This window comes from Muntiacus reevesi, chromosome 1 (assembly GCF_963930625.1).
Source record: "Muntiacus reevesi chromosome 1, mMunRee1.1, whole genome shotgun sequence".
NCBI lineage: Eukaryota > Metazoa > Chordata > Mammalia > Artiodactyla > Cervidae > Muntiacus > Muntiacus reevesi.
Genome location: NC_089249.1, coordinates 45,807,919 through 45,818,867, shown reverse-complemented (window position 1 = coordinate 45,818,867; position 10,949 = coordinate 45,807,919). Strand labels below are relative to the sequence as shown.

The 10,949-nt window shown below is 39.6% G+C and overlaps 1 protein-coding gene across 1 annotated transcript; it reads left to right on the top strand.

Annotated features, from left to right (window-relative positions):
• Window positions 1-409: 409 nt before the first annotated feature.
• Window positions 410-10,890, top strand: C3AR1 (complement C3a receptor 1). Its single transcript, XM_065922956.1, has 2 exons — window positions 410-642; window positions 6,984-10,890. Exon 2 carries the CDS (start codon window positions 6,995-6,997, stop codon window positions 8,447-8,449), a length of 1,455 nt encoding a protein of 484 aa, XP_065779028.1. The 5' UTR covers window positions 410-642; window positions 6,984-6,994; the 3' UTR covers window positions 8,450-10,890.
• Window positions 10,891-10,949: the final 59 nt, after the last annotated feature.

Genomic DNA, 10,949 nt, shown 5'->3' with positions numbered 1-10,949 from the left:
TTACTTCTGCTGCTACTTCTATCATTATAGTCTGGATTCTATTACAGCATTTTTTGTTGTTGTTGTTGTTGTTGTTTATAGGTGCATATTCACCCCAGATTGTGACTCTCTAGAAATAAGAACATAGTTTAATTCCTCTGATTTTAGCATAATACATTCCTTGACACATACTAAGCATATAAGAGGTGTTGGTTGAGATTTATTACATGGGGTTGTGAGGGTCATTCCCTCTAGCTACTCCTCATCCACATTCATATGCCACAGGACCATTTTCTAAAACAAAACAAAAGCAAAACCCTATCAAGTGGGAAGCTCATGTACAAAAGTGCTTTCTCTAACCATACTCTGTACTGCTGAAAACTTCTGAGAACCATGCTCTTCCGCTTCTGTTTTTTAATTTTTCTTATCTGAGACATTTAGAAATGACTCACTTTGAAACTCTTCCTGTGGAGTCAGATGGTAGTGGAAAGTGTTGGGTTTGGTTTATCATCAGAAAGAAAGAGAGAGAGGAAAGAGGAGGCGCTCATCAAAGTTCCTAACCATACTTCAGGACTTGACTGTGGTCCAGCGCGGGGACCAGACGGGACAAGTTTGGACCTCCAGACCCGTGCAGAAGCTTTCAGCTATCATCCCGGGTTTTTGGTAAGGAAACCTAGATGCACCTGATGACTTGTGCCCAGCTTCTTCTCTTCATTGTAGATAATGATTTGAAGGTCATTATTTTCTATTTCCCCTTCCTTCCCCAACTGTTATTTTTGTTGCTTTATTTCCATGTCCACCTTTTTCTTTTTCTAACTATTCCACATTCTATTTATCTTTGCTGTTTACATTTCATTCTGGAACTAATATTGAATTTTTACATCATTTTCCCCTCTCTTAAATTGGCTATTTCTCCTTCTGATCTTTGATTCCAGCTTTTCCCAAGAGTTCCATTTTCTAAATCAGTGATTATCTATTTTTCTTAACATATATGTTTTTCCATTTCATTTCGCTCTTTTTCTCTTTTATTTTTTTCTGCATTCTTTATTGCTACTGATTCTGTCACCCTATCATTAGTATTTGATTCTGATATGTACTTTTCTTTCCCTATTATAACTGAATTTTAGTTTCAGGATTTTACTTATCTTTTTCATTCTGATTGGCCGATTCAGTATTGAAAATTTAAAAATATATATAGAGAGAGTTACTTTTCAACCAAAACCGATTCAGTATTGAAAACTTAAAGAAATAGAGAGAGAAAGGTACTTGTCAACCAAACACTTGAAGAAATATAAAAAGTTACCTTGAACTGAAAGATTTTTAAGATTCTGATTCAGATACATTTTCTTTTAAAAAGTGATATTTAAAGTATAGTTCATGCCAGATCATTCAGTTTCTTTGCATTGGAGTTTTTCTCTTTTCAATGTTTATTACTTCCTTATTATGCTTTATTATTGTGCTGCTCTCGATTCCTTTCTCTATTAGCAATACCAAAAGCTTTTCTGTTACGTGATTATTTATAGTAAAAAGAGTTTTGGCCTGATAGTCATTGGACCTAGGATTTGAGAATACTCCTAGTTGTGACTATGTAAAAGCCACCTAATTTGTTGAGTTTCAGTGTCCAAAACTACAAAATAAAAATAGAAGCAAGAAAAAATAATTGCTAACTTTCTTTTCAACCTCTGAATTCTATGACTCTTTCCATCTCTCTACATTTTATGAATTGATGCGTGAATATGTGTGTAGGACAGGTGATCAAGGTAGCTGCTATGCACAACAGCAAAGGAAGTGAACCTCACAGGACTCGAATATTAGAATAAGCAAGGCTACAGAATGGAGAATAAGAAGCACTTCTTCTTTTTTGATATTTTGTTTTCTTAGTTATTTTAACTTCTGCTAATCCCTATGATAGCATTAGTCAACTCAGCAAAACAAGTCATATGGTATTCTGGGCTTCTACCAAAGGAAACATAAAATGCTGCTATAGCCGGTAAGAATTGGGAACTGGAAAACCAAAAAAGGAAGTTAGAAGAGATAGCATCCTTACTGGATTAACCGAATAAGAATTAAAATTTTTAATTTAATAGAAAAAGAAAATAAACCCCAAGTATGAGCATCCATCCATTCAAGTAATCTTTAATCCTTACATCTTACAAAGCATTGTGCTAAATCCTGTGGAGCAACCATTTAGAAATAAGATTTTTTTTTTACCATTCTGAAACTTAAGGCTAGAATAATAGACAAGACAGCCATGAAAATAATTGTAATGCAGAACAAAATGCACCATTGCACAGAGGTTCAAACCCCACCATACACACACAAAATTTAGGAGGCTGAAGAACTAAGTTATGATTGGGATTATAAGAGAGGCTTCAAGGGAAATATATTTGAGCTTGATCTTGAAGAATGACTAGGATTTCAACAGACAGGGATTTAGAATGGAGCAAATGGGAGGTTAAGGTAGAGAATATCGTTCCAGCAGAAGTAAACAGCAGTTGCCAAGGAATAGAAAATGGCATTGACTTGGAATAGTGAGTTGTTCAGGAAAGCTATAAAGTAGGGTATGTTTACAGGATTGTTAACAATTACAGGAATTTCCCTGGCAGTCCAGTGGTTAAGAATCTGCCTTCCAATGCAGGGTAGGTGGGTTTAATCCCTGGTCGTGAAACTAAAATCCCACATGTCACAGGGCAGCTAAGCCCATGAGCCACAACCAGGGAGCCCATGTGATTCAGCAAAGACCCAGCACAGCCAAAAAAAAAAAAAAGAAAAGAAAGTTAGGAAAGGCTTATGTCACAGAGGCCAAGAGAAAAAGAGTGATAAGAAGCCAGTGTCAAGTAATAGGGATATTGTGGAGGATAAAGACAGAGAAAAAGATGTTTCCACTTGTTCTCTAGAGGTAGTTTTAGCAGAGTGATGGGATAGAAGACTAATTACAAAGGGTTAAGAAGTGACTGGTGAGAACAACAGACCCCAAAACAAGCCAGTATCCTTGAAAAAGAAAAGCTGCTAAATTAAAAGACTTAAGAAATATCCTGATGCAAAGTGTGATCCTTAACTGAAACAATTGTTGACAAATCAGCTATAAGGGATATTTTGGGGATAGTGGGAAAAAATGGATAAAGTCTGAATATTCGTCAAGGTAAGTTTTACTGTAAATATGGAGATTGCTAAATGATAAAGTGATCAAAGGAAGCAGTTTATATAAAACAATATGCATTTACACCCATGTTCATAGCAACAGCATCCACAAAATCTGGTACACACATACAGTGGAATATTATTGTCTTAAAAAGGGAGAGAATTCTGACACATGCTACAACATGGTTGAACCTTGAGGACATTTTGCCAAGTGAAATAAGCCAGTCACAAAAAGACAAATGCTTTATGATTCCATCTATACAAGGGATCTAGAGCAATCAATCCTAAAAGATGATGCTGTTAAAGTGTTGCACTCAATATGCCAGTAAATTTGGAAAACTCAGCAGTGGCCACAGGACTAGAAAAGGTCAGTTTTCATTCCAGTTTCAAACAAGGGCAATGCCAAAGAATGTTCAGGCTACAGCACAACTGCACTCATTTCACATGCTTGCAAGGTAATGCTCAAAATTCTTCAAGCTAGGCTTCAACAGTATGTGAACCGAGAACTTCCAGATGTTCAAGCTGGATTTAGAAAAGGCAGAGGAACCAGAGATCAAACTGCCAACATCTGTTAGATCATAGAAAAAGCAAGAGAATTCCAGAAAAACATCTACTTCTGCTTTATTGACTACACCAAAGCCTTTGACTGTGTGGATCACAAGAAACTGGAAAATTCTTCAAGAGATGGGACTACCAGACCACATTACCTGCCTCCTGTATGCAGGTCAAGAAGCAGCAGTTAGAACTGGTCATAGAACAACAGACTGGTTCCAAATTGGGAACGGAGTATGTCAAGGCTGTATATTGTCACCCTGCTTATCTAACTTATATACAGAGTACATTATGCAAAAAGCTGGGTTGGGTGAAGCACAAACTGGAATCAGAATTGCTGGGAGAAATATCAATAACCCCAGATATGAAGATGATATCACCCTTATGGCAGAAAACAAAGAGGAACTAAAGCACCTCTTAATGAAAGTGAAAGAGGAGAGTGAAAAAGCTGGCTTAAAACTCAACATTCAAAAAAATGAAGATTATGGCATCCGGTTCCATCACTTCTTGGCAAATAGATGGGCAAATAATGGAAACAGTGACAGACTTTATTTGTTGGGTTCCAGAATCACTTCAGACAGTGACTGCAGCCATGAAATTAAAAGACTCTTGCTATGACCAATCTAGACAGCATATTAAAAAGCAGAGACATTACTTTGTCAACAAAGGTCCATGTAGTCAAAGCTATGGTTTTTCCAGTAGTCATGTATGGATGTGAAAGTTGGACCATAAAGAAAGCTGAGCACCAAAGAATTGATGCTTTTGAACTGCAGTGTTGGAGAAGACTCTTGAGAATCCCTTGGACTGCAAGATCAAACCAGTCAATCCTAAAGGAAATCAATCCTGTATATTCATTGGAAGGACTGATGCTGAAGCTGAAGCTCCAATACTTTGGCCACCTGATGCAAGGAGCCGATCCAGTGGACTCTGATGCTGTGAAAAATTGAAGGCAGGAGGAGAAGGGGATGACAGGGGTTGAGAAGGTTGGTTGGCATTACCAACTCAATGGACATGAGTTTGAGCAGGCTCTGGGAGATGGTGAAGGACAGGGAAGCCTGGTGTGCTGTAGTCCATGGGGTTGCAAAGACTGGTACAGGACTGAGCGACTGAACAAGTAACAGTAGCCAAATGCACAGAAACTAAAAGCAGGTTGGTGATTGCCATGGACTTCATGGAAAGGGAAGTGAGGAGCTGTTTTTTAAAAGATAGAGAATTTCAGCTTTACAAGATGAGAAAGTTCTAGAAATTGACTGGACAATAACATAAAAAACCCGACACGATGGAGCTGTACCCTGAAAAATGGTTAAGATGGTAAATTTTGTTACATGTGGTGGTGGTGGTTTAGTTGCTCAGTCATGTCTGACTCACTGTAACCCAACTGTAGCCCTCCAAGCTCCTCTGTCCATGGGATTTTCCAAGCAAGAATACTGGAGTGGGTTGCCATTCCCTTCTCCAGGGTAACCTTCCTGACCCAGTAATCAAATTCACATACCCTGCATTGCAGATGGATTCTTTACCAACTGAGCCACTGTATTTCACCACAATTAAAGCAATTTAAATACCACTATACACAATATAACCTAATTTCATTAAATTTTTCTTAATAAAAAATATACATACATATAGTACACACATATGAATGTGAATAAAGATCCAGAAAAATGTAAATTAAAATACTAAAAGTGTGGGAATTCCCTGGTGGTCCAGTGGATAAGACTTTGCCCTCCCAATGGGGGCCCGGGTTCAATTCCTGGTCAGGGAACTAGATCCCACATGGTGCAACTACAGATCCCACATGCAACTAAGACCTGACATACCCAAATAAATAAAAATATTTTTTTTAAAGATATTTAAGAGTAATCACTGGGATGTGAGGGCGATCTGGTTGTGACATCTGTCACCCCATTGATCGCCAACCAGGGTTGATTCGGCTGATCTGGCTGGCTAGGCGGGTGTCCCCTTCCTCCCTCACCGCTCCATGTGCGTCCCTCCCGAAGCTGCGCGCTCGGTCGAAGAGGACGACCATCCCCGATAGAGGAGGACCGGTCTTCGGTCAAGGGTATACGAGTAGCTGCGCTCCCCTGCTAGAACCTCCTAACAAGCTCTCAAGGTCCATTTGTAGGAGAACGTAGGGTAAAAAAAAAAAAAAAAAAAAGAGTAATCACTGACTAGTGGTATATAATATTTTTATTTTCTTATTTTTGCTTGTTTATGTTTTCTAATTTTCTTCATGAATGATTTCTGTTTCTGTAATAATCAAGCTATTTTACCCAAGGTATATTCATAAAAAACAAATAAGAAAGCAATGATGGGTGGTAAGGATATCAAGGGCTTCCCAGGTGGCCCTAGTGGTAAAGAACCCACCTGCCTATGCAGGAGACTTAAGGACATAGGTTTGGTTCCTGGGTCGGGAAGATTCCCGGGAGGAGGGCATGACGATCTGGAGTACATGACAACTCCAATATTCTTCAATGGAGAATGCCATGGACAGACAATGCCTGGTGGGCTAACAGTCCATAGGGTCGCAAAGGGTCAGGCACAGTGGAAGCGACTTAGCACAGCACGTAGTTGATTTACAATGCTGTGTTAATTTCTGCTGTAAAGCAAAGTGACTCAGTTATACATTTACATTTTCTTTTTCATATTCTGTTCCATTATAGTTTATCACAGGATATTGGATACAGTTCTGTGTGTTTTACAGTAAGACCTTGTTGTTTACCTATCCTATATATACTAGTTTGCATCTGCTAATCCCAAACTCCCAATACTCCCCTTTCCCTTGGCAACCACAGTCTGTTCTCTATGTCAGTACAGTAGATTTTATTTTATTTTTTATTTTTTTCATTTATTTTTATTAGTTGGAGGCTAATTACTTTACAATATTGTAGTGGTTTTTGTCATACATTGATATGAATCAGCCATGGATTTACATGTATTCCCCATCCCAATCCCCCTCCCACCTCCCTCTCTACCCGATCCCTCTGGGTCTTCCCAGTGCACCAGGCCCAAGCACTTGTCTCATGCATCCAACCTGGGCTGGTGATCTGTTTCACCATAGATAATATACATGTTTCAATGCTGTTCTCTCGAAACATCCCACCCTCGCCTTCTCCCACAGAGTCCAAAAGTCTGTTCTTCAGTACAGTGGATTTTAAATTGTCTTTCAGAGTATGTTTTTGAGTAATCCAATATGAAGTTAAGGAATATAAAATAAACCAGTGTTAGGGTCTTTTTGGCTCTACCTCTTTAAGTTAGAATTCTATGAATATGCATTTTTTTTAGTTTTAATATTTTTGTTTATATTTTTACAGAAGTTTTAGCAATGGAGTCTTTCTCTGCTGAGACCAATTCAACTGACCTACACTCACAGCCCTGGGATGAACCCCACGTAATTCTCCCCATGGTCATCCTCAGCATCACTTTCCTACTGGGGTTGCCAGGCAACGGGCTGGTGCTGTGGGTGGCTGGCCTAAAGATGCAACGAACAGTGAACACAGTTTGGTTTCTCCATCTCACCTTGGCTGACTTCATCTGCTGCCTCTCCCTGCCCTTCTCCCTGGCCCACTTGGTTCTCCAAGGACACTGGCCCTACGGCTGGTTCCTATGCAAGCTCATCCCCTCCATCATCATCCTCAACATGTTTGCCAGTGTCTTCTTGCTGACTGCCATTAGTCTGGACCGCTGTCTGTTGGTACTCAGGCCAATCTGGTGCCAGAATCATCGCAACGTGGGAACAGCTTGCACTATCTGTGGTTGTATCTGGGTGGTGGCTTTGGTAATGTGCATACCTGCATTTGTATACCGGGAGACGTTCACTATAGACAACCAGAGTATGTGTGGCTACAACTTTGGTCACCATGGCTCATTAGATTATCTAGACTTCACCTTTGATCTGCTGGAAAACGGGTCTTTTGACAACTCTATTGCTGATCCACCTGGAGAAATGGATGACAGGTTAGATTCCTTCTCTCCACAAACCAAGGATCAGCCTTGGGCAGCCACTACTGGCCTCCATTCCCAAAAATTTCAAAGAACTTCTAGAGATTCACTCTCTACAGATTCAGCTAGATTATCTGTTCAACAACCACATTATGATCTATTTCAGTCTACTGATGAAGTCTCAGCTACACTCTCCAGTGACTTTCCCATTGAAGATCACAGAACTCCCCCCCTGGAGAACTCGGATTCTTTTCTCCCTGATGATTTTGAGATTTTTCCTAATGCCTCCAGTGATTCCTTATACATATCTGAGCTATCACAATATTTCCAAGATGATTATTTTGGCCAATTTGCATATGATCATCAAGTGCCAACACCCCAGGTAGCCATAACCATCAGTAGGCTAGTGGTGGGTTTCCTGTTGCCCTTTATCATCATGGTGGCCTGTTATAGCCTCATTATCTTCAAAATGTGTCGGAGCCGCTTCACCAAGTCTCGGAGCAAACTTTTGAGAGTCGCTATGGTGGTAGTGGTTGTCTTCCTTGTCTGCTGGGCTCCGTACCACATTATTGGAGTCCTCTTATTGTTTACTGACCCAGATGCTCCCTTTGGGGAATCTCTGTTGTCCTGGGATCATGTGTCTCTTGCTCTAGCATCTGCCAATAGTTGCTTCAATCCATTCCTCTATGCTCTCCTGGGAAAGGACTTTAGGAGAAAAGCAAGACAGTCCATGCAGGGAATTCTTGAGGCAGCTTTCAGTGAGGACATGACACACTCTACCAGTTGCCCCCAAAACAAAACCTCTTTTGAAAGAAACAGTATCAGTACAGTTGTATGAAAACATGGAGCCACTGACCTAAGTAAAGGTTCTTAGGCAAATGCAACATGTTTCTTAAAAGACAGGAGAGATGGGGAGCAGGGGGGTTCTTGCAGAGACCGTCAAAGAATCCATCTGGAGGTTCTCAAAGTGTGGTCCCAGACTAGTGGCATGAGCATCACCTGGAAAGTTGTCAGAAGTATAAATTCTCCAGCCCCTCCCCCTGCAAGCTGGCTGAATCTGAATCTCTGAGGGTAGGGTCCCAAGAGTGTTTGCACAAGCTCTCTTGTTTCTGATGAATGCTAAACTTGGGAATCACTGTAAAGATAGTCTATTTCGATCCTCAAAAAAGGCACATGAGATAAATGAGAATGCAGTCTGCTTAAAAATGATGTTTCAAAAAAAAAATGTTTCCATTGTCAAATATTTTATAAATTTCCTTCCAGATTCAATTTCAAACCATTTCTTCTAGTGCTCCCTGAGTGAAAGATGATCTTTTATTCAATGGCTTTGTTGGGGTGATGGCAGTGGTGATGGTTTTAAATGAAAAAAAAGGGGGGTTGGCAAAAAGAAAAAGTCTAAAAACAAGGAACAGCTCTAAAAGGACTGTTTCTGAATAAAGTTGGTGCAACATGTGAAAAACAAACAAACAAGGAGTTATGAGACTGAGCTGGGAGCAAGTACAATGCCAGATGCCTGCTACTTGGAATGTTTCTGGATACAGGACACAGGAATTCTGAGTTGCCTTTGTTACAGCTAAATAAGCATCTATTGTGTAAAGACTACTTAGGGCACCTAAGAACCTTCTCATGAAATTGTATATGTCACAGTTTGGGCAGATGGCTCCTCTGTTTGTTTGCTCTAACTGCTTATTGATAGAATCATCTATCTTTCATTCCTTTTCTTAAGCTCCTTAATTCCCTTACTTCTCTCCTGCCTCGAAATCTTCTTCCAGGCTTTTTGCCTCTAATAACCGATACTTTCATAACACACAAATGACTCACCTGCTCTCACTACTCCCCAAGAAACTTATTTCAAACAAAAGGAGAAAGAGTAGAAGATAAGGGAACTATTCTTGAATTCACTGCAAAATAGCTGAGTACCCTCTGGGCTTGTTACCCATCCAACTCCTAAAAACATGATTGTAGGTTTGTATTTTTCACACCAAAATTATCAGATGTATCTGGGGTTTTTTTAATCTTTATCTTTACCAATGTAATACATGCACACAGTTTTTTAAAGAGAAACCAATGCTCAAGATGAAATCTAAGAGGTTTCTTGCCCCACTCTGGCCAGCTTCTCCTTCCTCCCACTCCCACTACCCAGAGATAACCCTTGAAACCACAATCTGAGACGTTCCTTCTGAAATTTGCCATGATATTTCTAAGTCATGACCTTATGATGCTAGTTTTTGTACACAGTAAATTACTTTTTATTTTGGAAGAGGAAGAATTTTTTCTAAACACCTTCATATTTTGTGTTTATGCAGCATCCCAATATTCACAACCATCATCCTTTAATTTGTTCACAAGCACACATTTTCTTCTACTTTGTTGATCCATTCCAATCACACTTCTTTCATTTTTAAAAAAGCATTCTCCAACCCCATCACCTTCTCATTTTTTTCTGTATATGAAGTTTTATGTATGGATATTAGTTATCTATATTTTCAGGTTTGTTTATACTATAACTTTAGCCTCATCTGAGTCCAGGGATTTAACCTGAAACATAGAAAATGAGATGTAAAGCACAAATGTAAAACGACTTGCAAAGCACTGTTCCTTGTTAAGTGGTGGAGGGGAGGGTCTGGACTACAAATGAGTTATAAAGTGCTATGTGGAAAATTTTCAAATCATTAGGAATGCTCTCACTTGTGCGGCAATGATATCCAAGATGATGAGATTTGTCATGCTACTTTCCAATTTAATCTGCTCATATATTTGATGTGAATAAATGCTTTCTTTCTCCACAGTTCCTTGCAAGGCTCAGAGATTCATGGATCCTTTTAATTGTTTGACACTCAGGATATATCATAATCTCTAAACATACAGCAAATAAAACTCGTAGTGGGTAGCTGTAGGCTTGCTGTAATGACGATTAGCTAGGTTCCTGGAAACCCCAACATTCTCATGGGACCCTGGATAGAAGTCTCAAACTCTTAGGGCTAGTGTACAGGATATCAGGGTGAATGATCTTGGCATAATTATCCCAAGTTGGCATACCAGCCCATAGTTGACATTTCTGGGCTCCTTTTGAGAGTTCTGTTTCCCTTGGAAATGTATTCTGAAGAAATCCCTACAATCGGAATCCTCTCATTTTCAATGTAAAACTCTGGTGTGTTCCTGTAAGCTTTGCCTGAAGTCCCAGAGGGGGAGCCAAGTCTTTCTTAAATTGTAGCATTTTTAATCTTTAAAGTACCCCAGAATGCAAGCAAGGCAGTTTAGCTCACACATCAAGCTGCAAGGCGGGATGGGCTGCCTCTCCCAACAATATTTTGCAATAATTAACAGCATTAAAAGAA